A 27,228-nucleotide genomic window follows, 5' to 3' on the forward strand; every position below is an offset into this window, starting at 1 on the left:
CGTCTCGTCAGCAATCGCAAGATGCAGAGCACTCGTACTGCACAACACATTTTGCCGCGTCCACGAAAAGACACTGCTCAGCAAGAAGTATAGTATTGCCCCCTTGTGGCCAACGCTGGAAGCTGAAATAACAACACAAGTCGTCATCTGGTCGTCATCAGCAATTTTTGTTCTCCTAATTGTAAGTCCCAAATAAAAAAGTTTTAGCTATTGAAAAGGCAAGGACTGCGATTTAATGCAAGTGTAACTTTGTGGAATCAAGAAAACATCAGCTCTGCCTCAGCTATAACTTGAGTTCGGCTCTTTTCAACATACTGTACAGGCTTAATACACAGTCTGATTCCTCGTCCTTTTGTGACAGTTCTTCGTTATCAACACCATGAACAGCACCACCCTTGACGTAAGCATTTAAGAAAATTTATTCACAGAACCGAATTTTTGTAATATTTACACTAAATTAATTCTTTTTGCAGTTGTACAGTGATGAGGAGCGATTGCCAGATACGCTCGAGGGTGACATGAGTGTGCCCAACGCAGGCACCGGTCGGGCCGAGGGCAAACTGGAATTCAACACTTTAGACGAGCCCATCAAGACCACAGTGGCACGTCAAAAAAACGCGCAACAAGTTATTTTTTATCATAAAGAAATACATTTTCAGATGAGAGACTTGAAAGCAGTGGGTGTCAAATTCCAAAGTGTGCTGTACCCAAAAGAGAAGAAAAGTAGTCTCTTGAAAGATTGTGAGAACAATTTATTTGTCCCAAGTTTTAATTTGTAACTTGCTTTATTTAAATAGGGGACCTTTGGGGGCCATTGCTGCTTTGTACTTTCATGGCCATGTAAGTTTTGATATCACATAGGTTAATAATTTCTTTAATTATTTTATTTATGTATTAAATTTATTTTATTTTGTTTACTAAGAGGACAAACTAGGTACGTTCGTTCATACTGTATGAAATTAGAAATACCTACAGATTTTATCTTGGCTATTAACAAAGTCGTATTTAAGTGTAGCATATTTTTATCTACTTTTATTATATTAGATAGTTTAAATTATTATTATATATAATTTGTTTTCTATAATCTCTGCCTCTTCAATTAATTGTGATTAAATCACAATTTCCAGGGTTCTGCAAGGCTCAGCAGATGATGTTGTGGAAAGCGATGGAGGACCAGAATTTGCGGAGGTGTTTGTCATTGTGTGGATAGGAGCTATGGTCGTTACTCTTAACTCAAAACTGCTCGGAGGAAATATGTAATTCTATGCAAAAAATTTAATTCGATCAAACTTAAAATCTTAATTCATCTTTTCAGTTCCTTCTTTCAAAGTGTCTGTGTGCTTGGTTACTGTTTGCTTCCAACTGCACTTGCCTTGATAGTCTGTCGAATCATTCTATTGGCAACTCAAACAACTCTACTGTTTGTTTTGCGATTGTTTGCCACTCTTGCAGGATTTGGATGGGCAACTTACGGTAATTTTTATTTTTAACCATATTATTCTTTCTAATTTCATCGTAAATTTAATATTTGCAGCCTCCATTGTTTTCCTCGGTGATAGTCAACCTGGTGACAGGAAAGCGCTGGCCGTCTACCCTATTTTCTTGTTTTACGCATTCATCTCTTGGTTGGTGATATCGCACACAGCTTGAGTTTGCCACCTAGGAGAGACACCACAGCCTACTTGGTTTTACTGTGATACGAGACTGCCGATGACGAGTGTAGAAATAGTGAAAACATGTTTTGTGCCCATTCGGGATCCGACTCTACTGATAGATTTAAGTGTATACCGAGAAGCACAAGTCACTGCGTTTCCTTTTAGTTTTGTTATTTTCCAGTATACACCATGTATGAAAGAGTAAATAATCATTTTTAATGTAACATTCCTAATTCAGTGGTTCATATTTGAAGAAAATGTTTTAAAAAAATGAGAAACCGTGCTTTTCACTAAAAAATAAATGCGTTTACGGATAAATAACAAAAGCTGATGTCATTATTTGCAAAGGATGTTAATTTCCTTGCCGAATGTTTATTATCAATAAATTAAATCTTATAATTAAGCAACATCAATTTTCAATTTAAATATAAATTAAAGTCTTTGGTCCTCAACGAGAAATTAAAATGAACAAATCACAGCCAGGCGTGGAAAGGAGACTAAAAAGGGTTTTCAATGCAGACCATCTCGTCTGAATATCAGCTTGTGACCTCTGGTTGGCGTTGGTGGTCCAACTCCTGACTTAAAGATGGCCAATACTCTGCCTGAAAATTAAATAGTAATAAGTAAATTGTCTATTTAGAGAATTTAAAAGTCGTATCACAAATTGAAAAATGACAAAAATTCACACCTGTCCAGGTTCTTGCATGGCCAATCACAAAAGCTTTGCATTTATAGTCAGCTGAACACAAGTCGGCTGCCTCTTGGAGGCTGTGCACCGAGCGAATGCAGTTGACGGCAGATCGCGACTCCGGACAGGGGTAGTCAAATTGGCCAGGGAGGTCCTTCCCTTCTAAAATTGTAAAGCCTGAAAACGATAGTAGGATTATTAAAAAAATTAGTTACTAAGTGTTTTGATAAATTTTTACCTGGCAGAGAATTTATGTCCATGTTGACGACCTCGTTTGACTCAAGATACTGTCCTGATGAGAAAATGTGGACGAGGCTCTCGGTCTCAGAGAGGATTTTTGCAGAGCTCCACGACGCTTCACGGTAGCCCTTGAGAAGGCCGAGGATGAGCGGCCGCAGTCCGGCCGGAGCGCCTAGCGGCAGGAACTGGTGGATGAAGTGTTTGCCAGCGCGCCAAATGTTGAGGCGCTCATTGTGGCCGACACAGCGCTTGGTCTCTGGTGAGCACCATGTCTCTGATGTGTTGCGCAGCTGCAGTGGCAGCACTTGGATGCAGTCTGTGCGCGTCTCACACGATGGCTCCTCCAGACCTGATTAATTAAAATTTCAAAATAAATTTTAGTAAAAATTATAAAAAAATCAATCATTTATTTGAAGAACTTTCAAATTTTTAAAAAAGAAAAAGAAAACATTGTTACCTATGTCATCTACATCTGAGAGTTTGAGGATACCGTCCACTATCACAAATTGCTGTCGACGAAAGTCGTTCATAGCTAGAGATCCAAGAGGAGAGTGGGCGAGGAGGTGTAGAATTTTGGCCATGCCAAGCACCAACTGAAAAATGTTTATTATTTTTTTTTCTCTTAACAAAAGTTTTTCATTTAAAATTTACCCTCAATCTGTCCTCCCACGCAAGCTGCAGGAGACGAACAGTGTCCAGAGGCTCGCCCAGCTCAGTGACCATGGCAACTGGACCACTCGTCTGAGGAATACACGAACCCAAAACCTGGAAAATCAAAAGAAAAATATTTAAAATTTCATCTCAACTAGGATATAAAATAAATAATCAATCATGAGTTTCAGTTTGGTTCTTTTTTTTAGCAAATTCTAATCAATCGGCCAAAATCCTGTCGACGCGTGACATAGGGCGTTTGAATATAATTAACTTTCGTCTGAAAGCGCCTGTCAAGAGTTTAATTTAACAGCAATCATCTCCTCCTCTAGCACAGCTCATTCGTTTTCTTTCCCGTCTCTCTCTCCTGTTCACAATCACAGCCAAGTGCTGACTGAGATGCTGTTTTTCATTCCGTTTAACCTTGGCCGCACAGGGTAAGAATACAATAAGAAAAAGGAACACAATCAAACGCTCAGATCGTTGTTGTTACTTTTAATGGCACATTCAATATTGTGACATCCTCCTCTTACTTAGTTAGACCCAACTAGGCAAGACGGATCTCACGAAAAATATTGCTTTAGTTAATAGAAATTTTATTTAAAAAAATTTAATTTTTTATTTTAATATTTGTTCTGTTTGTTCGTGCAAGTAAAATTTCACTGTCAATCTGCATAAAATTTATTTAGAATTATTCAAATGAGGCGATTGTTTTTGCTTGCGCATAAATTCATTTGGAGTAAAATATTGTGTCGGCTACGAGTTGTCAGCTTGTTAACATAAATTATGAGGATCGAGACGTGGGCCAATAGGCACGCAGCCTTATTTCTCGACTGATAAACGAAGCCTTTGAAGTTGCCCGACGACTTGGTTCATTCTTTTTCTCTGTATGTGTTCGCGGCCGCCAATGGAGCCGGGCATTATATTCAAATGGGCCAAATTAAAAATGCAAGCCGGCCTCAGCAACTTCTGTTTTCGGAGGAAAAGAGAAAGAAAGAGACGACTGCTGAGGAGAGCTGCAGGAAAGGCGTTCGTTTTGCATACAATGACAACGACCGACAAAGAGCAACCAGCGAAACCGAATGGGGCTTCTGTGAATAAAGCTATTTAATTGCGATAATTTATAGGCGTGTCAAAAAGAATAAGAAAAAACTTAAATACTTTGAATCTTTAGTAATTTCTTGAAAATTTTCTGAAGAAAGGATTACAGATAAATGTTTAAATCGAATCATTTTGCAAGACACTGTTTTGAAAAATGATCAGGAAATTAGGATTTTAATAAAAATTATAGCTGAAGACGTTTTGCCATTTCCGGTTATTTCTATTACCGCCATGACTGCTACATATTTTTTTTTTTAATATTAATAAAATTCCCTACCACTGCAATAAAGATTATTACTTTTGTCAACATTTTTCAGAAAAATTCTGACGCCTCAAGACCTGATAATCGGTTGTTTAATTACAAACTGCTTGGTGCTTCTTTATGAGCAATCCGTTTTGTTATCAGCAGTTGTCGCGCAGTAATTGTGCTACTGAAGAGAAGAGTACACAGCGCCGGGTGCCGTTTTTTCTGCCCCTGATAACAACTGGCGCGGCAGCAACATCTCGCATGATAAGCTGCTGATAATAAATTCGGCTCGTCTGCATCAACAACGAAGCTCCCACAATATTCGGCAGCAAAAGGGAACTCTCTCTCATCACACGTGTGGAAGACACAGGATGCTATGGGGGTGCGGGATGGAAAAAAATATCAAACTCGCAACTATGAAAATTAAAATATAAACTTTAATCATGCAATTAGATAATTTATAATTTCAATTTTTAAATAAAAATTCTGTCAACATTTGTATTCATATAAGTTACGAGGAAAAGCAAAACTTCAATTTTAATATTTAAAGATTTTAAAGATTAAGAATTTAATTGTATTTTTAAAGAATAAAAAGTTCACGGGGAAGTGGCACTATCAAAATTTTGAAGTAATATCAACTCGACACAAGACAAAAAGCCTGCATATTTTGTCAAGAAAACATGAGCCACATCCGCTTGTATGAAAAATTGAAGAAGCGCGGCGGCAGATCCGGCGGCGGTACAGCCTGCGCGAGGATTTTATTTCGTTGTAATTTATGGCCTACGATTTGACAGAGCATCTGTGTGCGAAATGTGCAGCTAGTTAAAAATATAAATGCCGCTGCCAGGTCGATAATTCATGCGAGAGCGGCGGCAGAAAACGAACGAGCTGCGACGACGCTTTTTGCTCGAGCGAGACTCAACTTGGAGAGTGCCGAGCGTTTCTAATTAACTGAATTAAATTAAATTTGAGAGAAACGAGAATTGAAATATAAATAAAAACAGGAAACTGTTTCCAGCGATAAGCTTGTTTTTCCTGTTTGCGAATTGCAATAAAAAAATTTAAAAATATAAGTTTTGAACGTTGTGTTTGAGGGCTAAAAATTTCAAAATAAGAAATAATATAGCGTTTCTTTATTTTACAGCGCCATAAAATCAGACGATAAGGACGTAAAAAAGTTGCTGAATTTTTTTAACCCGGGCACATGTATTAAAATTTAACTGGGCTATAAATTCGGCGCAAGTCAGTATCAAGTGGCTCAGTTCTTTAATTAGTCGCCGAGCGAGGTGACATTTACGGTGTATATTTTCGCCTAATTAATTGAATCCGGCGCAAAAATCTTGGAGAGAAACAGCAAGACGGGTGAGTTTGCAACAAGTCTGCTGGGCACCTTGAAAAAGAAAGAAAAATAATTTCCTCGGCGGAGCTGAGAGAAGAGAGAGAGTATCCTTGACTTGTCTTCCAATTTAGCGATTTTATCATTTTATTAAAATTTATTAACTTGTTTCGTTCCACGACTACAACATGCAGCGTGCAGGAGATTTTGGCGCAAAACACACAGCCCTCCAGATGAAGTACCTTAAATTGCTGTTGGTTAACGAGACCTGATTTAACGGCCGGCGAAGCTCATAAGTTGTTTCTGGGAGAGACGCTCAATTACAAAATGAAATTGCCAGGCCCAGCGTAATTATTATTTGAAAATATGTACCAGCGATTCACGGAAAAGATAAAGTAATTTGTTATTTTTATCCCATTTGTTGTGTTTGATAGACAAATAATTTTAAAATATGTATCAAAAAATTAATATAAAAATTATAGTCACAATTTATTTGCAAATAGACCAGAAAGCAGAGAACAAAATAAGTTAAATTATTAATTCCGACAAAATTGGAAAAAAAAATCTGAGGCAACGTTTGCAGGAAAATTTAATTTTGCACGCCAAGCCGCAGGCAGATCAAGGGTCAAACTTATGAAGTCCACGCCCTGAATTAACCTCAATAACAAATGGGCAGAAATTAGCGGCGAGGAGAGACTGCAGAGGAAATATAAAAAGGCGCTTATAGAATGGATCGCCAGGGGCTGTTCATTGTGTGTTTTGGTCTGCTTAGATTGTTGATTGACTGCTAAAAAAACGGGCCCTGCTTAATTTGACGGCGAGAATGCGATGCTTGGGCGAGCGAGCGAACGAGTGAGTCAGGCCTGGGCAGATAATCATTTTTTGTCTTGTGTGTTTCTATAAAGGTAAATTATATTATGCTGAGCTCGTCACGTGATGTTATTGAAGGGTGCATTTTTATCTCAGGCAGACAATCAGACGTAATATTTTAAGAGCCATGGATTTTTACTTCAATGGACAGAAAAATTTTTGTATTCAATTAGATTTTTATAATAAAAATATTGTATTAAATCAAACAATTTAGAAAAAAATATTTTTTTTCTCAAGTGAGGCTACTTTTAGGAGAGGGAGCAAAGAGCAGAAGGGCGAAGAGCAATTTAGAAACAAAACAGAAGATAAATTATCTTAATGAGCGGTTGTCCGCCACGCTTTAAACGAATAAGAAAGGGCTGTCATCGGACGTAAAAAATAGTCCGGCAGCTGCGCCGCCCGGTATTTTACTCGTCGACACTTAATTCTCGTTTCCTTTGCTTGATTTTCGCATTTCAATCGAGTGAGTCGAAGCGACAAAAGCAACGCAGCGAGATCGACCTAATGAAATCATTAGAGAGCCTGTATTTTTTTTTTTTTTTTTTAATCGGCACATCGCGAATAAATTTTTGTGAGAGGTATTGTCTCTGAAGACTGCCAATAAGTGTTACGTGCGCTTCAAGCAAGACAAAGTTATAACGAGGAAAAAAGAAACACGTGGAGCGTGCAAAATTGAGTTCTGTACGTGAGTTGACTGCTGGGGATGAGTTTAGCAACTGAAACCATTACATTAATAACTCGTAATTTTTTTAATGCAACATTCGAAATTAATAAAATGCGAGAAAAAATTCAATTAAAATTAATAAATTGAATTGAAAAGAAATGTTGCAGAAATTGTAATCTTTTAAGTAAATCAGTAAGATTTAAAATATTTTTGAAAAAAAGAAAACAAGTTTATATAAATAAAAACACATTTGTTAAATGTTTTGTTTAATGAATATTTAATTCATTTTCATGTATGCCAATCAAAACGCCAATAAAGCATTCAACTTTTTTAAAGATTTTTCTCAGGCATGCGACAGGAAGCACAAATCCATGGGAGGTGTCGCCGGTCGTTTTTGAGTGACAGCTAAATTTACGAGTGGCCATAAAGTTTGGTGCCTCTGCGTGCATTTTAAGCGCTGATAAGGAGATATATCCTGCCCGCGCTGGCAATATAAAATAATCTCTGGCTCTGCCTGCTCCCTCGAATAAAAATGTGTACGTAAACATACACTCTGCTGGCAGAAGCACCAGCCACATACAAAATGCATCTGGCACCACCAAGAAAATTTAAGACACGCAATTAATTTCAAATTCTCGCCGGCACTTGCCGATGCTAATGAGTGTGTGTGCGTGGAATTAAAAATGCGCGCAGCGTGATTGGCGCTAACAATGCGCCATAAAATCTTGTTTTACAGCGCCTTGTGTCATCATTCGAAACAAAATAAACACAAAAAATCTTTGCCTTTAAAAAATTTCATTTTTTCCCTGGGCAAGAACAATGAAAGCATTGTTTTACTGAATTCCTAGGAATAAAAATAAATTCAAACCGCATTGTTAATTTTGATTTATTGTTTGCAACACGCAGTTTTCCCTCGGTTTAATTTGCTATTCCTCTTTTTTTTGCTGCTCTTTTGTAATAAGAAGTGAGGCGTGAAGTGCAACAACACCCAGTCAGGATCAATACCAGTGTAAGCCTTGGAAGGGACGCGAACAGAATGCTGTGCCGCCAAAAAGGAGGAGAAGGAAGCCCGAGGCCACTATTATCGGCGTCTGCCAATAAAATTCTGCACGACTTGGGTCGAGAGCAACGAGCAACACACACTGACTCGGACATTTCATCAGATAATAATACACAACACGTCTCGGGGTGTGTAATAACTTTTGCTCGGCTTAAGGCTTAAATTACACAAGTCATACTCGTTGTTTTTCTCTTCTCCTTGAGCCAGCGGTAATCCGATTTGGAGTATGGTAATCAGAGCGGGGAGTGCTGCGGGTGTTCACCTGCTGCTGCAGGGACGCAAATCCCTTAAGTAGGATCTGATATAAACCGTCGACTGTCTTTTTTCTTCTGCTGCTTTCCAAGCCCCACCCGAATTCTTGGATTTAATTAAAAATCACTTGAAGCAATAAACAGGTTTTAGCTTTGGTTTGAGATTGTTTGTTTAAAATCTTAAATTTTATATTGAAAATCTATTGATTTAGTAATAACTTGATCAACATTTTGAAGAGGATAATTTGGTTGAATTTATACCTGAAAATTCCACAAATTTCATACTCAAAAGTTTTGATTTTAGATTTCAGCTAAATTAAATATGTTATTAGAACCAATTTAGACATTAGTGATTCATTTTACTTTATAAGCAGTACTTTCAAATGGAAAACATTTTAAAGCACATCTTGAAATAAAAAATTATTATTATGAACGATTATGATTATTGTGAACTTTGCAATTTCAACGTTTAAATGATTTTTTTTGTTATTCTATTCAGTTTAATAGCGGTGTCAGTCGGAAACATGCAGATTCGGCCAAGTGCGTGTGAGGCACACACTAGGACGGAACACAGACGTCATCAGAATGGGAGCCTATTTGTTTGGCGATTTGCTACATCTCCTCGAAGAAATTACCACGCCGTTTAGAGGAGGCAGGCGCGTCCCTCCTTTTCATCAGCAGCTGCCAAACAGGCAAGAAAAATAACCAAGTCCGTGCTGGTAGTAGGTAGGTGAATAAACACAGGCGGGCAGCAAAGGTAAACAGAGAGAGAGAGAGAGATGCCCGTGTGCGCCTCGCGAGCCAGAAGACGAAAATCAGTCAGGGAATCATCTTTCTCTCTCCTCCTGATGCTGCCCCTCCCCAGCCTTGTTGTAACTAACATCATAAATCAGAGCCTTGTTTCCGAACACACACACGGAATTTGTATTATAAATATGCATAATGGTTTGTTCTCGGCTGGCTGAACCCCTGCTCGGTCCTGCAGACTCGGATGGTAAAACAAGAGGGCCGATGCATCTCGCGGCCTGCCCCCTGGCTCGCAGTAAAAAATCTATCATTGTTGACATTGCTTAATTGGTTAGGAAAATATACGCGCGCACGATTTATGGGTGTGCGCACGGCCAACATTTATTTTTCCTCGTATACAGACCCAAAATCTCGGCTCACAAAATATTTGGTTTTCTCTTCGACTGAGATTTTCCACACAAGATCGGACATTGTTCAAAACATAAAAGATTTTTTTTATGAATTGTAACTAATTTTTCATTTGACCTGATTCGACCGTAATTTTATATATGTAGTAAAATTGGTTATCATAATTATTATTTTTTTTTTTAAATTTTGAATCTTGTGGTTTAATTTTAAAAAAAAACTTGTTAGAAGTGATTTTAACAGCGCTAATAACTGGGTTTATTATCGAAAGTTATAATTAATTTATGCTGACAATTTTATCAGCTCTTCGGAAATTAAATTTGTTTTGAGTGATCGCACTGTGGGTTTTTTTCATGTTGTTTGGAGAGTCAAGCGAGATGTTATCGGTTGGGGCCGAGGAATGTCAGAGCCTTGGAGGGTCAATTGGAAATAATAATAAAGTTTTCTCGGCCTCCTACTGCGAACATTTTTCATGCCAGGGTAACGAGACGATCACGATTATCTGCTCATGTGCAGGTCGTAAAATCCCTGCCAGTCAGCGTTCGTTTTATTTTATATACTTTTTGCCCTTCCCTTCGCTCAGCAAGACCCGACGTGCCCGCCTGGCGCAGTTAAGCTGTTCGTTTTGCAACATTTTGCAGGCGCAAAAAAACGTCTGCCGCGAATTAAATAATGAATTTGTCGTCGGCGCGAGAAACTGAAAATAAATAAATATACGAGGGCAGTACTAGGATGGCGTGTGATGTGGAAACTGTGACTGGAATGTAATTGCAGAGTGACTGTGTGCTTTTCAAGCACTCCATCAGAAGCGTGAAACATGATTATCGCTTTTTTCTCTCTCGATTCTTTTACGCCTCTCGCTGTATAAATAAGAATGAAATTGCATTTTTCATGTTACTTGTCAGCCTGAAATTTCTTGTTATTTATTTAACCGGGTACCAAAGGGTTTCTTCGCTCTCTGCCTTTTTCTTTCTTTTTCCTAACAAGGCTGCCTGCACGGTCATTGTAAACAAGGCTGCTGGACGCTGCTGCGGTCCGAATGGGAAATAATGGTATAAAAAGAGTTGAGTCGCTTCGCATGGGAGTTTCTTCCTTTCTAACGTGTTGTGGGAAGAAAAAATCCTCAGCACAGAACTGACAGTTCAGGGAAAATGAAATTTACAAATAAATAAATGCACCTCGTCGAGTTAGCGAGGAGAGCGCACAAAGCATTTCAACACAGGTGCTGGAAAAATGTCAGCCAGCGTGCATTGTCGTCGTTGGTAATCCGCTCAACCTGATGCTGGCAAAATGGAATTTTGACACTTTGCATGTCACACGGCTGTCTGCCTGCGGGTTGAAATCACACGCTCGTGGTTTGCGGCGTTGGAATTTCATTTCATTATGTTATTTATTTTGAACGCGTCACTTTCTGTCAACGCTGAAAAAAAATCATTTGTGCGGTTTCATGGGCTGACAGATATATAGAAGCAAAAAATTCACAACCTCAATACATCTGGAAAGTTTTTGGTTTCATCTGCTGACAAGTCTGATAATAAGCCACATAAAAAAAAATAGAATTCGTGAAAGGAACAGCAAAAAAGTATATCAAAAACAAGTCTGATATTTTGTTTTTTTAGTAGTTGGAAATGCACAATCAGGTAGCAGGTATTTTTTATTTTAATTGACCATTATTTAATTTTGCCATCTACAAAATAAACGCACTAAAAAATCTATTGATTTTTTACTTCGTTATTTTTAAAGCCTTTTTGCAAAAGCCATGAAATTGAGAGACAAACAGCCGTTGCTGCAATGAAGAGTACAGCTGCGTGGCTCAGGGCCAAAAGTCAATTCGAAATTATTCGGCTGGGCAGCGAGCAAGTCTAGTTAAAAGTTGGGCAGCAAATAAACAAGGAGGAGTTGGGCAGCGAACAAGCGAATAATAAAAAGCAGCCGAGACGCCAATGGTCTGACACGTCCTTATTTATACTGTGTGTTATTATCCAGCTAGCCAATGTTGGCAATAATAAGGAGGCACATGTATCGTTTGATTTATAGAGCGATGATAAAGTCTCTACGCCCAACGTTGTGTACGTATGCATGGTACCCAGAGAGAGAGCCGGTTGTTGGCCTTGGAAATATACAAAATCAGAAGCTCCCTCCTCCTCCCTGTTATAAAATGAAATTTATTCCAACCGGCCGTCCAGCCAGCCAGCATGCTGATTTTATATTCAAATGAGCAGAGACATTGCCTCCTCCGAGGAGACAATCCCGATCGTCTTGCCCGATTACAATGCCCGGCAATAATTCTTCTGCTTGTTGAACCGCAAATCGGCCTCACCGCGCCGCGTCCTGTAGTTCGCTCTTTTTATCTTGTGCTTCTCAGCTTTTTATCGTGCAGGCAAAGATTCATTTGAAATTCTGCCACTTTAATTGGATTTCTTGTAACAGGCGGATAATCCGGTGCGCGCGTTGCCTTGAAAAATGAAATGTCAATGTCATCGTTCAGCAAAGGAGTTAACAATAAAAATTAAAATTATTTACACTGGATAATGTTTTGGGTTTTAAATTTTTTTTAGTAATTATTTAATGCTATTTTTTTTCTTGAGGATTTTGTAATGTAAAATGCACAAATTTAAAAAATCGGATACAAAATAACTATGTTTTTTAAGAAAAAAAAATGAAAGTTTTTATTTTTAATTTTTCTCGTTATTTTACTCTATTAAAATTCTTTTGAAATAAGAGAGGAAGCCAAATGTCAATTTCGACGCATTGCTCAGATTTTTCAAAACCATTTGAGTCAGCTCGGATATTTTTATTTTTGTTATTTTTCAGTCCGCTCCGGCGCGTCTAAATTCTTGTCCGTCACACCCCTCGTTAAGCGTGCGCAATTAATGAATTAACGAGCGCGGCGAGAAATTTTCCCGCTCATTAAAGCTCTGCTGCGCGATTCCTTCACGCATTCACATTCATAAATTTTTATTCCGGCGCGCGGAACACCACCATTCAAACCAATTAGACACTCGGGCGGTGGAATTTAATCAACTTATTTGCAATACTCAAAAATTACTAAAAATTAAATATCCTTCATAAGAATCTATTCAAAAATGTTATTTAGCATCATTTTCCTTTAGGACTTTTGCATTAAATTTAGATGTTAATTTTTTGCAAACTTTTTGCAGTGACAGAAAATGACTCGTTTCCGCAGCCCCTCAATTACGGCCGTAGAGGAGAACAAAAAACGGTTGCGAACATAATTCACAAGCACTCACTCACTTTTTGTCGAGAGCATGTTCGCTCATTAAATTGTGTGACATGTGTGTACATAATAGAGTCGAGTTTTGATATCAATAGGGAAGCATAACGCTGCTGCCGAGAGTTGGAAATGAAAAAAATCTCCTGCTGGAAACTGTGAGTGGTGCTGCTGCTGCGTTTTACTCTCTCGCCCCAGCCGTTTGTGTGTGTATTTAAAAAGGCGTCGAATAAAACAAGCTGTGAGGAGTGAAATAAAAAAGCGTTGACGCGTCTCGCTGCTGCTTCACGGCTGCCAGTCTCGGCCGGGCAGCCAGCTAAAATCTGAGTAAATATTTGTGGTAAAACAATTTTACACACAGCGCACACACACACACATCTCGCTCGCCGCGAGGAAGCTGCAACAGGCGCGCACTTTGTTTATTTGAACCAACTATAATATTTAGAGAGTGGCCCGCCGAGATGTTCTCCAGCGGCGCAGCAGCAGCCCCTGCGGCCCAAGACAGCTCGTTTGCACCCTGCAGACGAGGCCAGCATGGACATTTTGTGCTGGCCCTAAAAATTAATCGGTCCGAACGAAAGTGTAAAGACAAAAGAGACAAGTTGCAGCCTCGAAAACTAAACTTGTCTTTAAGTGAGTGATCAAAACCGTTTGGCAAAGAAGTGTTCTCCAGAAAAATTTAATCCGTTTTTTTCAGTATTGATTCAATCTATTTTAAAGTTACTGAGGATTTGTTTTTAAATAATGTATTATTGGAATTTCTATATTAAAAAATGTAGAAAAATGAATAGAAAGAATGAATATTTATGAAAAATAATATAAATTAATTTTTGTTCCACAAGTTTAAACCCCTTAAGCATCCTCTATCCTTTTTAGTTTCTAATTTGTGAATTATATTATTTATAGCCTAAAGAGCTCTGCTTGATATATTTGGCCTTATGAAAAGGTTATCTTGACTTGACAATCTTTGTATATCTAACTCGAGAAATATCAAAATGCTAATCCAATTTGACTTGGAGCGCACAAACACGAAGAGGAAACCTTTCAAAACAGTCTCCAAATAGTGGCCTTTGATCTCTTATGGAAATTAAAATAATCCAACTCTCGGCGAGAAGATCAACGGAGGACAAGTTTCGCCTGCCCAACGCGCACATAATGAATAAAAAAAACCAACAAACATGACAAGCGACTGGACGTCACTTCGAATTAAATCACTGCGCGCGGCACAAACTCGCTGCGGCCGCTTCAAAATTTTAACAGATAGAATTACAAAAAGCGAATAAAAAAATAATATGAGGAAAAACGCAACACAGGGTTGGAAACCGAAGACCGAAAAAACGAAAATTATTTACACATTTTGCGGCTGCGTGTGGAGGAGGTAAAAATAAAACCGAGTGCGCCACAGATGGTAGGTGTAAAGCAGGGTTTCGGAGCGGTGTTTTTTGAAACGCTCCTTGGCGCCGAACGCGCCGCGCCTTTTCTTAGGACCGCTCCATCGCGCCAAGGAGCGGAGCGCTCCATGATCAAAGCGCGCCTCGGCGCCAAGGCGCGGCGCCTTTTCGGAAGGAACGCTCTTTCGCTCCAAGGCGCGGAGCGGAGCGCTTTATACTGGCGCCGCTCCAAGGCGCGGCGCGTGTTTTACTTGCGCCGCTCCAAAATGCGGCGTGCTTTTAGAGATGCGTTTTATTTACATAAAATTATTAAAATTGGGAATTAAATTATAACAATTATTTTTAATCAATTAAATGGATCAACAAATTATTCTGACAACCTCTTTTAATCATTCTTTGATAATAGTTAAAGCTTTTAAATTCAAATCATCAAAATTAAATTTCAGCACAAAATCTTCAATCTCCTATTAATTGACACACCACTATACTATCAAATTATTATTCAACCCACTAGAAGCTTCAAATTAAAAAAAAAAATTAAATAATATTGACGGATAACGAATTCTCATATTAATCCAAACAGAAGGCCAAATAATATACATGACATATATAGAAGTGAATAAAATCAGGCTGGTAGCTGTGTCTAGAAATATTGATTTTCTAATATAAAAAATTATATAAATTCATCAATGACAAAACCCAGTTCTTTTCTTACTTTTACGAACGTCTCATTAAGTGCCAATTTCTTCTCAGAAATAAATTTAAAAGAGGCAGTTCAGTGGCTATTCACTTTTGTGTACATAAGAGAACAACAGGGGGAAGCACATGAGTAAATAAAATAGGCCAGATCGCATTCAAAGAGAATAATATAATCCAATTGCTACCCTGGAGCGGCGCGGAAGGAGCGGCGCCGAGCACGGCGCGCCTCATCAGAGCGCTCCTTTGCGAAAGGCGCGCCTTGCTCCTGAGCTAGGTCGCGCCTTGGCGCTTGGCGCGCCGCAGTGCCCACATAGAGCGCTCCTTTGGCGCCAGGCGCGGCGCGTTTTTTTGGCAACCGCTCCTTGTATAAAAAGCGCTCCTCGCGCCTTCATACGACCGCTCCTCGCTCCAAAACGCGCTTTGGAGCGATTTGGAGCGCCAAAACGCGCCCGCTCCGAAACCCTGGTGTAAAGAGAGCCCACGGATTGAAAGTTGATCCCTGAGAGCAGCAGGGCCTCCCCCTCGCCGCAATAATTTTTCTTCTCGGCGTGACACATTCTTCTGGTCTCAAGCAAAGCGACATGTATGCATGAGGGTTGCTTTTTTCACGCGGGCAGCGAAATAAAGCGCCTTCACACTCGGCGTTTTGTGACGTCACGCCCCTGCGGCTGCTGCAGCAAATCTTTGACGCTCAATTGAGAAAAATCGCGCGCGGCTCGTGGCCCTTTTTGTCCTCGGAGGAAATTATTTATTGAAAAGAAAACGCTCTCGTCGACCTTTGTGAACGCGATTTCTTTATGCGACGCAGCTGCCCCTCTTTTCACAACGATTTGATTGAGGAATTGCTCGCTCGAGATTTTTCTTCTTCGGTGTGATTATCGCACCTTCGCAGCCAGACATGCACACAGCACAAGCTCTCCCATTCTGTGGGGGACGCCGGTCGTCCCAAGTGCGCATGCAGTTTGCGGAGCAAATTTTGTTTGCGTCTGAAGAGAGGCGAGACGCGCCTCGAGTTCTATTCAATTGCCCGTAACGAACAAAATATACTTCTTGCCAATAGTGAAATGTTTGATATTTTGTTGCGCGTGAAAATTAAAGAATGTCCATCGCAATTTATTCAAAACAGTATGTTTTTTGCTGTTTAATTTTTATTTTATCATTCTTAATTGTTGTTTCATAATATTAAATAATTGAAATAGATGCATTATACAAATAATAAATTATCAATTATCATTAAGCTTGTGCATTTTATATAGTTGACCTAATATTTTTAGTGCGACACTGAGATCCTTCCTTCTGAAAATGCAGCCCAAATTCAAAATTAACTAAAAACGGCGATTTCTTCAGTTTCTGACAGAATAAATATTCCGAGCTTATATATTTATGTATACAAATTTAGGAACAAAATTTTTGTCCCACACATAAGACTCATTTAAACAAACTGTCAATTTCTAATATCAAAATTCTATTGAACGATAGTTCACCAAAAATTAAATTGTACCTCTTTATCACAGATTATTTTGGAATCACATATAATTTAGAATTTATGGCTAGGAAATAAAAAAATTATGAAAATTCAATAATAAAACCTTTCCTTCCGAACGAAAAGAATGATGAAAAATATTTGGGGAAAAATCGGTTGAAATAACATTTTAATTTGAAATCTCAGTATATAAAAGAATCAACAAAAATGTACTATTTTGGCAATTCACCACAGAAAATTGACTGAAATGCACGAGACTAATTTTCAAATGAAGTAAATAATTTGGAATTGAAAATAATCAATACAATTTAGCTATTCATATTTTTAATGGCGACAAAACATAATCAAATTAAAAAATCTGCGCGTTAAATCGATAATCTCCGAGATTTTCATTCCAGAAAATATTTTTTAAATAGCTTCTCTCAAAATAAAGCACTTTTATAAATGATCCTGTTTGTATTATGTATAGAGAGAGGCTCACTGGCGTCGCATTTATATTTTTATAATAACGGACGGATGGCAGCAATTTTTCAGAAGTAATGTTCTCCGGTGACGGCTGCACACATTATTCGTCTAATTTATGTGTGCGCTGCCTCCACGAATAAAAACATACACACGCGAGACGTGCATTGGACGGACGGGCGCGAGAAAACTAAAGAGCTACATTTCTTTCGCCCACGTTTGAAAATCGGCTGCTGGCCGTCGGCCAAGAAAAATCAAAACTGCTCGCGGGCAACAGTCAATTTGACTCTGCGCGACGGATGAACGGGTGAGATGTTTTATGTTTGTGCACCTGTGTTTGCTTTCCCTTGTAATTGACCGCTTAAAATAACTTTGATTTAGAAAAAAGGGTTCAAATTTTTGAGAATTTATCCCTTCGCTATGAATGTATGCCTAAATGTGAACAAAATTCTAATTTTTAGATCAAATTAAATTAAGTTTTAATCTCAATTATCTATATTTTGAATAGATAACTAATCATTTGCATTAGATTATTCAATTTGTTATCGTTAAGTTTTTAAGTTAAGAAAATAAATGAAAGAAACGGTTTCATAGGAAAATAATATATGGTAATTTCAATATGAAGAGTAAAAAATAAAAACATATTTTTCAATATTTTTGTTAACAAAATTTTGAAGAATTGGAAAGTAAGAAACAAACAAAATTATTCTTTGGTTTATTGTGTGTCACCTCCAGGCATTTCTTTTTAAAAAGCAGAGAAAATTCTAAACAAACTGCATTCAAATGTCAAATTCTATTCATTTCAAAATGTTTCAAAAGAGGCAAAAAGTAGCGTTATGCGTTTTCCACCCCCGCGCATAGACAACTCAATCTATAAAGCTCGCGGGTCAAAACTCTTTCACGCCACAAGCTTGACACCACAAAAAGGCCCAGCTCGATATTTAGGCATTATAAAAAAGCGCACGCTCTGAGAGACGTGAGTGATTTACGACTTCCCTGCCCGCGCACAATAAAATAATGCAACTCCGATTTCGAGACTTGTTTATTGGGGGTCGTAAATGTGTTCAGGAAAATTGACTCTGGCAGGTCAACTCACTGTCTGACCATTCACGGGGCGCAACAATGAGGACTTTCGAGGGCCCCGGGGGCGTCGATGACAGCCAAATTACAGGGTTCACCCTGGCCAGTTTGTTTCTCGCCAGCGCTTCTAATTTCGATTATTATTTTCCAGCGTCACGGACGCCCATAAATTACTACTATTCAAAGTATATAAGCGTTTCAAATTGCTTTTAAGCCTGCTTTTTGTTGGCTAAATAAACAGTAAAGTGGGCAAGAAAGTCACTAACGGCAAGAGAAAGAAAGAAAGAAAAAAAAACATAATATATTTTTAAATTTTATAGAAGATCAGGAGTCAATAATAATAATACTTTAATAATAATTAATTTTCACAATACAAAAAAAATAGAATTGTTTAATTTCACTTATTTTCAGCAATCAATAAATTATAAAACTTAAACCGTCTAAAAATTTCATCTTCAAAGATATAGTTATTTAAGAACCAAACTCAAACCTAATGAGTAAATTTATAAATAATTTGCAAAGAATTTAATTTAAATAATAATTATATATGATAAATTTTATATTTACCTTAACGATGTTATCGTGGACGAGCTCCCTGAGGAGAAGCATCTCCTTGACGATTTTAGCCGCAGCCCGGTTATAACAGTGACTTATGTTGTGTCCCTTGTCCTGGCACTCCTTCAGGCTGTGCCCGTCCAGGTTGACCGTCTTGACAGCCACCGGAGTGCCGAGGAATCGGCCCTTGTACACCGCCTTGGTCCATCCGCCGGCCAAGAACTGCAGCTCCGTGATGTTCTTGAGCGACTCGCAGTCGATCTCGGTACTCAGCAGGGCTGCGTGTCCACCCTGTCCAGCGCCATCCGGCACCAGGACTGTCCTGGGGAAGATGCCAGGGCCGAAGAGCAGCACCCCGGCGATGGCGAAGAGACTCACGTACGCTGCCACGAACAGATACAGCCCGGACAGGCTGTTGGTGCCGTCCTGCTTCATGTCTGTCCGAAGCACATGCCCGTGCGCGTTGCAGCTGAACTCGTACACGTTCGATCGTGGCCACTGCTACACGGACACTCGCCGAATAAGTCGTACACGCCTCGCCCGCGCTCCCCCCGTCCTAGCAAAATCGAGCCGGCGGCCCGAGCGGTGGAAGGGGAAATTTGACAGTGCTAACAAGGCCATGGAAGCTCAAGAAAGGATCTCTCGCCTAATCAATATGACTGTTAAAGTTTAAAATTAGCAGAATACTACTTATATATTCAATTAAAAATGAAATTTAAATTAAATTTAAAAATAAAATTTTCAACTTGATGAGGGAAAAAACTCGATAAATTAACTCTTATTTTGTCCGATTGTGGGCTGCCATGGAGCGGCAGAAACATGGCCGAAGTGGGGACAAAGCAAGTGGGTGGTGGGAAACGGAGCTGCACGAGGAGTATGTTGAGGAGGCGGAGGGTGTGAGGAGGAGCAGCACCACAATAATGAGATGCTGCGGCCAAACAAGAAGAGAAAATAAAAACCTACCTGCCGAGTGTCAAGTTAACCCACGGACCTTTTTTATATTTATTATATTGGACATTATTTTCTACTTCTCTTGACACGTCTGTTAAAAAATCTCGCGGGGCCGCATTCCAACCACAGAAAAACAAACACAAAAGATTTTCAAATTTCCTAGCGTATTGAAGTGAGATGGTCACTGTGATTAATAAATAGAGAATCAATACGGCTTGTTTTTTTTTGTCAAGGGGGGAAAAGTGTGAAATTGTAAATATTTTAGCACATAGATAATTAATTTAATTAATTAAACATGATAAAACCCTAAATAATATTTGGAACAATGATGATGATGATAATATGGATAATATACATGGTAGTTTTTTTTAAATTTATTTATTTATTTTTCACCAATATTTCGTATTAATTATTCTTCTGTCTTGAAATTAATTAAGTAATATCCTGTTTCTTTAAAACTGCAAGAAAATATACAAAAATAAATTTTTTTATTTTCGATATGATTATTTTACATTATTATAAATTATAAGGACAAAAATAGCCACGTGAAAAGCCTTTTTGTAATTCTTTATTAATTTTGTCACCTGCAACTTTTCAAGGAATAATCGTCAAAATTAAGGACTCTCTGTTGTGACCATAGTCAAATCAAGTCTTTACAACAATAGAAGCCATCTTTTTGCAATTATTGGAAATTTAAAAACCATTGTTGTAAAGACTTGATTTGACTATGTCAATAACGAGTCGTTAAACACGCGCGGTCGTTAAACAAAATAAGAAAGTTCTCAACAATCAAAAATTGCAACCGATATAGGAACTATAACCGACGTTAGAACTTTTGTTTCTTTTGACTGTTCGGAAATTTTAAACGTCGACGACAGATCAGAATCTTCATCGGCAATTTAAAGTTCCTTTAATTCAAAAGTCTTCTGCTCTGAGACACAAATGGCTGCTAATAACATCGTCATTGGAGACCAGGCGGTAATTTAAGAAGTTTGATTAAATCTTTATTTCAACCACCAACTGAAGAGCGAATTTTTAAAAAAATTCACAGTATAAATGTTCTTCTCTATTTTTGTTTCGCAGCGCCTTGTCACTACAGGCCTCGAAGACCGAAGTGTGGAAGTTCTTAGAACTCAGCCGGCGCCTACTTTGCAAGCCTTGGTGGCCCTGCCCAAGCTGCAACTTCAGAACGCACTGCAGGTGAATCTTCAGCGAGTACGCCTGTCCTGGGGTGAGTAAAATTGTATTCTGCAAAGAAATTACGTTCCTCCGATTGCCAAAAAAGACTTTAGTGCGCAACCCCTAAGTCAACTGAAACTTTCCCGATATCATTTAAATGTAACATACATTTATGAATCGACGAATCACAATATTATTGGTGTCGTTGCATGTTAATGCATGAATCATGAATCCTCATTTTTTGTCACAGACAAGAACCAGCTGGCCGAGAAACTTCTCGAATTTGTGATCATGCTTCGCCAACACAGAGTCTGAGCTTCCATTCCGGGTGAAGAGTTTGAGGTGCAGGATGTACCCAGTCACAAGGATGCTTGAGCAGCACAAAGTTGTTAATATGAGTTTATATTAGAAATAAGCAATTTTGGTTAAAGGCGGTCAACATTAGTAAATAGGCTTGTTTCGTTATTATGAGTTAAAAATTTAAACTATTCGTTAACCTTCTAAAACAATAAACCATTATTAATACACAGAAGTTTTCAAATAAATGCATATATACCTAAAATAATAAATGCTATTTTGAATACAAAATTATTTACTTAAATACTACAAAAAATTTACTTTTATCAACAAGGTCTCATCACAGGAGCAGTAGCCCTTCTGTGTATTGGTGTGTAGCATGTTTTCCATTATCAGGGAATAATCATGTCATAGATTTTCATTGTTTTGGTGCAAACCCGGTACGACAAGATTCAACTTTGATTTTGGCACTGCCTTTTACCTAATTCAGGTCGAATTCTACTGCTGCTGGCAAACTTCAGTCATGTGTCTCAGGTTGGCCGTAGAGGGTTTCAAACCTCAATGTTGGAGCAAAATAAAATGGGACAGTAAAATTACAGACTGGTGTGGAATAATTATTTTATTCCTCTCTTAATTTGTTTGTTTTGACTGTGGCTGTGTCATCGGAGAACTTCATTGTTTTTTGTTATTATTATTTTTCAATTAATTTTCGGCTTACAATTAAATTCATTTTTTAAGGGCTTTCTTTTTAATTATTCTTTTTTAATTTCTGGCAATTGTTTTAAGTTGAATTCTTACAAATAAATCTTGCATTTATTTTAAATTTAAAGTAGCTTTAAATTTACAAATAATTATTATAAATTCAATTGGAATTAGCTTGTACAATTCATGGGATTCCAATTCACTTCAAGGGAATTTATAAAGGCATTTTAGAATTCAACTGCAGATTCACAGAACTTTCTAGATGCATCTAGAAAGTTCTCAATGTAAATCAAATGGGTGGGTGGGTTTTGCACGACCCTCCCAGGGCTGCTGCCCGCGCTATAAAAGGCGCTCCGTCCGCTGGCTCGATGCAGAAGGCTGACAGACCTCAGAGAAATCCGAGGTAAAGCTCCGACACTCGAGCCAGCTGACGGAGAGCATTCAACCCTTTGCTCTTTGTTCGCAGGACACCTGGACTTCCAGTGCAGTTTCGGACACCCGTCCGAACCCTTCGCACTCGTCCGAGCCGTCCCAAGGCCCCGACCGCTGTCTTGTCCCGACGCTGTCTCGTCCGAGGACAGCCGGAAGGCCGACCGCGTCCCGAGCCCCTCGAGCGGCACGCCTGTGTCCATCGTACTGTCCGGGGTGTGGCCGAGCCGTCCGAAGCCGTACGGAGCAGTTTTGCCAGGTAAGAGAAATTACAATTGTTTCTCCCTGAGGCCTTCTTTTGGCCAAAAGGTCAAACCACTACGTGAGACGGAAGTACAGCCGAGTGACCCATTGTTTTTGTCCCCAGCTCCTTCCTGTCCGAGGAATCGGGCGCCGACGTGGCACGCCGCCAGCGAGCGCTCGGACGAAGGCGTCCGAACGTCCGCCGCCAGAGACCCGCACGCCGTGGGCCCCGGCCGCGCCGAGAGCCGCCGCCGACCTGCAGGGAGCCGTCCGGGTTCCCAGCAAGGACGTTTCCAGGGCAGCCTGCCGGCCTACCCAGGGAACACCGCTCCCATTTGTTGATTTTTAAGTGACACTATACGGACAATTTCGAGCCAGTGAATTTACCCTATCCAGCCAGAATTGTTGTGAATACAATAAAGCCCGTGTGTAAGCCAACTTGCATTGTTTTAAACAATTACAAATTAATCATAATAATTTACACAATAGAAATTACTGAACAATTACCCATTAATAATTTATTAAGCAATTAAATAATCAGTCAGTATAATCATATGCAAACCCCTTACTTGCAACTTCTTATTATCATTTTGGTTTGCAATAAACTAAATTTGTAATACCAATTGGCGATCCTGGCACTCCTGGGGATTATACTGACAAACACAATAAACAAATTACAATTTACACAATTTTTACAACTTTATTTTGTTAAAACACAATGGCAGCCAAAGAACAACTGTCTCCTTTATTTTTAAATCAAATTCATTTTGGACCCCTGGCTGCTGAGCAGACAACAACGGGGTGTGACCCTGGAGGGTGTGACCCTGGAAAGACTCTACAGCTGTACAAGTCGGACGACAACGATCCAATTGCACAACTTTCCCTCCCACTTCAACAACAACAAACACTTCTTTCTTGCCAATACCAGCAGTACACTCAGGTGGATGTCCTGCACCCTCAGGAGCACCTCCTCCCCTTGGACGGCGCATCACAGGTTGGCCAACTGCTGCCTGAACACCCAGTGTCCCACATCAATCATGACGAGGCGCCAAAACCAGATGTACTCACAGAGAGACCTGAAAAGAAAACTGGTCAGCAAATATTTTATGGCAAATTACACAAACAAACAGAAAACAGGGCAACATCACTACACACTACACAATTGTCCAACCAGACACAAAATGGGCAATATTTTCAACCCAAGTTGGACTTGACATTAATCCCTGTATTCTCTGGAGACAAAATATTGCTGGAGGATTTTCTTATCAGCATTGCTGGATTTTTCACCTACCAACAACTGCAGCCAAAAGATGTGTGGTGGTTGTTACTTTTCCGCACTTCTGGACGAGCAAGGGAGTTTGTTAAGCGTCTTGACGAGGCCACCATCAGCAACTTCTCCTCACTCCAGAAAGTTTTTCAAGACGAATTTGAGCCGCCAGTAAGCACCCTGCAATTGCACAGAAAATTTGTAAAAGCCTGTCAGCTTGAGGGGGAAAGTTCAGAGGAATTTTACCTACGATTGAGAGGGCTGGCAGACAAATTGTGGCACCATGAGCAATTAATTGTTGGATTAAGTTTAAAACAAAACTTCGAGGTCAGAGAAGAGGAGTTTCTGCGCATTTTCATCCGTGGCCTACGAGTCGACTTTTATTGGCAGGTGTACATCCGGCAGCCAAAATCAATTCTTGAGGCACGCAAAATCGCCATTCTCGTTGAGGAAACTGCTAACAGCATTAAGGAAAGATTAGATGAAGACTTCAAGCAGGCAAACGAACCAACTCACCAATACCGTCCTCCAACCCAACGAAGAGCAGTAAACCTTCCTCAATTTTATGCTTCCCAGAACCACTCCCCAACAAGCCAGAGCTGGCCAGGACCATCGGCTTCTGCTCCAAATTTGCATTACTCTTCGGCAATCCTTCCTCCAGTCGGTCTCTTTGACTTCCAGCATTGGCCACCTGCGGCAGTGCTTCCACCACTTCCGTCAAATTTCCACGAGAAGGCAGAATTCAGTTCATCCAGAATACCTTCTCACCTGAGGGGGAGCGAGGAAAATGTAAATGAAAGTGACGCAAATTTTGCAGAGAATTTATTTACCAACCATACTTGCAACTCCAATTCTCGCCCTCACTTCTCCACACACTCAGACAAGACGGATATTGTCCATGCCCACCGACCATCCGCCAGCAACAACCACGTCCCTTCTGCGACTCGTAGAGAGAAACGTCGACGGAAAAGACGGTTCAAGCGACGACAACAAAGGGCTTCTAAAGCGATCTTGCCGTGTCGCACAGCGTCCAACAAAATTGGCGAAGGCAAAATTTCTGCAAATGAAGAGCAAATCTTGAGTGCATTGGGCCGGTTAATACTGCCAAAACTTACCCCACCTGCCGACCACATCGCCCAGCGTGCATTTACTCGCCGACGGCGCCGCCGACAACGCCGACAACCGACAGATAAGGCCGAATTTGCCATTAAAACTCCCACACAAAAACCCACAACGTGTGCGGCAAATAAACAGCGTGGGCCAGCTGTTATCTGTGGCGGCCAAAAAGTCAATGAACTTTTCACAAGGGGGGGAAGAAAAATCAGCAGGAGAGAGATGAAAGTGGCGCCACAACCAAGTTCGCCATCAAGCCAGGAGAGGGAGAAGGAAAAATCAGCGCACAAAGAACCAAGACCTCGCCCTCGCCGCATGCGAACAACAACAACAAGGCCGGATTCACGCTCGATTATGGTGCCCACGACGTTTTTCCTTGAGGGCAGCGCCAGCTCAGGATCTGAACAGTCTACGTGCAGTACGTCGTCCTGGCAATCGTCCTGGAAATCATCCAGTCACAGCTGACCACAGCCGCCAGTCAAAAGAGGGGGATTTGGTGTGGAATAATTATTTTATTCCTCTCTTAATTTGTTTGTTTTGACTGTGGCTGTGTCATCGGAGAACTTCATTGTTTTTTGTTATTATTATTTTTCAATTAATTTTCGGCTTACAATTAAATTCATTTTTTAAGGGCTTTCTTTTTAATTATTCTTTTTTAATTTCTGGCAATTGTTTTAAGTTGAATTCTTACAAATAAATCTTGCATTTATTTTAAATTTAAAGTAGCTTTAAATTTACAAATAATTATTATAAATTCAATTGGAATTAGCTTGTACAATTCATGGGATTCCAATTCACTTCAAGGGAATTTATAAAGGCATTTTAGAATTCAACTGCAGATTCACAGAACTTTCTAGATGCATCTAGAAAGTTCTCAATGTAAATCAAATGGGTGGGTGGGTTTTGCACGACCCTCCCAGGGCTGCTGCCCGCGCTATAAAAGGCGCTCCGTCCGCTGGCTCGATGCAGAAGGCTGACAGACCTCAGAGAAATCCGAGGTAAAGCTCCGACACTCGAGCCAGCTGACGGAGAGCATTCAACCCTTTGCTCTTTGTTCGCAGGACACCTGGACTTCCAGTGCAGTTTCGGACACCCGTCCGAACCCTTCGCACTCGTCCGAGCCGTCCCAAGGCCCCGACCGCTGTCTTGTCCCGACGCTGTCTCGTCCGAGGACAGCCGGAAGGCCGACCGCGTCCCGAGCCCCTCGAGCGGCACGCCTGTGTCCATCGTACTGTCCGGGGTGTGGCCGAGCCGTCCGAAGCCGTACGGAGCAGTTTTGCCAGGTAAGAGAAATTACAATTGTTTCTCCCTGAGGCCTTCTTTTGGCCAAAAGGTCAAACCACTACGTGAGACGGAAGTACAGCCGAGTGACCCATTGTTTTTGTCCCCAGCTCCTTCCTGTCCGAGGAATCGGGCGCCGACGTGGCACGCCGCCAGCGAGCGCTCGGACGAAGGCGTCCGAACGTCCGCCGCCAGAGACCCGCACGCCGTGGGCCCCGGCCGCGCCGAGAGCCGCCGCCGACCTGCAGGGAGCCGTCCGGGTTCCCAGCAAGGACGTTTCCAGGGCAGCCTGCCGGCCTACCCAGGGAACACCGCTCCCATTTGTTGATTTTTAAGTGACACTATACGGACAATTTCGAGCCAGTGAATTTACCCTATCCAGCCAGAATTGTTGTGAATACAATAAAGCCCGTGTGTAAGCCAACTTGCATTGTTTTAAACAATTACAAATTAATCATAATAATTTACACAATAGAAATTACTGAACAATTACCCATTAATAATTTATTAAGCAATTAAATAATCAGTCAGTATAATCATATGCAAACCCCTTACTTGCAACTTCTTATTATCATTTTGGTTTGCAATAAACTAAATTTGTAATACCAAGACCTCATTTTTGATAAGGAACTTTTTGCTTGACGAGTAGCAAAAAAGTGTCATAAAATAGGACAGTAAATGTGCTGAAATCAAAGGCAATCTTCTAAAACAAAAGCCGAGAAATACAAAGTAACACAGCCCAGAAAAGGATCTTTTAGAAGATCGAAAAGATATTATCATTGACGCAACCTGCAACCTGCATACACAACGCAGCCTTCATGTTTACATTACAATTTTTTTGTCTCTCAGCTCTCAGTCTCTACTTCTTCACGTGCTCGCGAGGTCGCGCGCCACACCAGCTCTAATTTTCTCCAACGAGCGGAAACGCCATCTAGGAAACGTAGTAAGA

The 27,228-nt window shown here is 40.0% G+C and overlaps 2 protein-coding genes and 1 long non-coding RNA gene across 6 annotated transcripts; 1 reads left to right on the forward strand and 2 right to left on the reverse strand.

Moving 5' to 3' along the window:
- Positions 1-63: 63 nt before the first annotated feature.
- On the forward strand, positions 64-2,047 carry LOC132196507 (protein YIPF6). The gene is made up of 8 exons (XM_059619212.1): positions 64-181; positions 263-400; positions 474-602; positions 660-741; positions 798-840; positions 1,128-1,256; positions 1,316-1,473; positions 1,535-2,047. The coding sequence occupies exons 2-8, from the start codon at positions 380-382 to the stop codon at positions 1,648-1,650; spliced, it is 678 nt and encodes a 225-aa protein (XP_059475195.1). The 5' UTR covers positions 64-181; positions 263-379; the 3' UTR covers positions 1,651-2,047.
- Positions 1,991-19,355, reverse strand: LOC132196505 (extracellular tyrosine-protein kinase PKDCC-like). Its single transcript, XM_059619211.1, has 6 exons — positions 18,830-19,355; positions 3,235-3,348; positions 3,041-3,176; positions 2,582-2,932; positions 2,344-2,520; positions 1,991-2,257 (listed from the first exon to the last, which is right to left on the reverse strand). Exons 1-6 carry the CDS (start codon positions 19,250-19,252, stop codon positions 2,166-2,168), a joined length of 1,293 nt encoding a protein of 430 aa, XP_059475194.1. The 5' UTR covers positions 19,253-19,355; the 3' UTR covers positions 1,991-2,165.
- Positions 19,356-20,800: 1,445 nt separating this feature from the next.
- LOC132197090 (uncharacterized) lies at positions 20,801-27,094 on the reverse strand. Of its 4 annotated transcripts, none has more exons than XR_009441820.1 (6): positions 25,001-27,094; positions 24,716-24,942; positions 24,402-24,653; positions 24,136-24,339; positions 23,910-24,065; positions 20,801-23,694 (listed from the first exon to the last, which is right to left on the reverse strand). It is a non-coding gene; the product is annotated as an uncharacterized LOC132197090 (long non-coding RNA). The 4 variants fall into 4 exon arrangements; XR_009441818.1 differs by having other exon boundaries at positions 24,132-24,342; XR_009441819.1 differs by having other exon boundaries at positions 20,803-23,694; positions 24,132-24,339; positions 24,720-24,942.
- Positions 27,095-27,228: the final 134 nt, after the last annotated feature.

The sequence above is a fragment of the Neocloeon triangulifer genome, unplaced genomic scaffold, assembly GCF_031216515.1.
Source record: "Neocloeon triangulifer isolate White Clay Creek 2 clone unplaced genomic scaffold, ASM3121651v1 ptg000012l, whole genome shotgun sequence".
NCBI classification, from domain to species: Eukaryota; Metazoa; Arthropoda; class Insecta; order Ephemeroptera; family Baetidae; genus Neocloeon; species Neocloeon triangulifer.

Coding starts and splice junctions, on each gene's coding strand:
- LOC132196507 (XM_059619212.1), top strand. CDS start 380: ATGAACAGCACCACCCTTGAC. Junction 401..473: donor TGAACAGCACCACCCTTGAC/GTAAGCATTTAA, acceptor TTCTTTTTGCAG/TTGTACAGTGATGAGGAGCG. Junction 603..659: donor AGCCCATCAAGACCACAGTG/GCACGTCAAAAA, acceptor ATACATTTTCAG/ATGAGAGACTTGAAAGCAGT.
- LOC132196505 (XM_059619211.1), bottom strand. CDS start 19,252: ATGAAGCAGGACGGCACCAACAGCCTGTCCGGGCTGTATCTGTTCGTG. Junction 3,349..18,829: donor TCCACGATAACATCGTTAAG/GTAAATATAAAA, acceptor TTGATTTTCCAG/GTTTTGGGTTCGTGTATTCC. Junction 2,258..2,343: donor CCATGCAAGAACCTGGACAG/GTGTGAATTTTT, acceptor TTTAATTTTCAG/GCAGAGTATTGGCCATCTTT.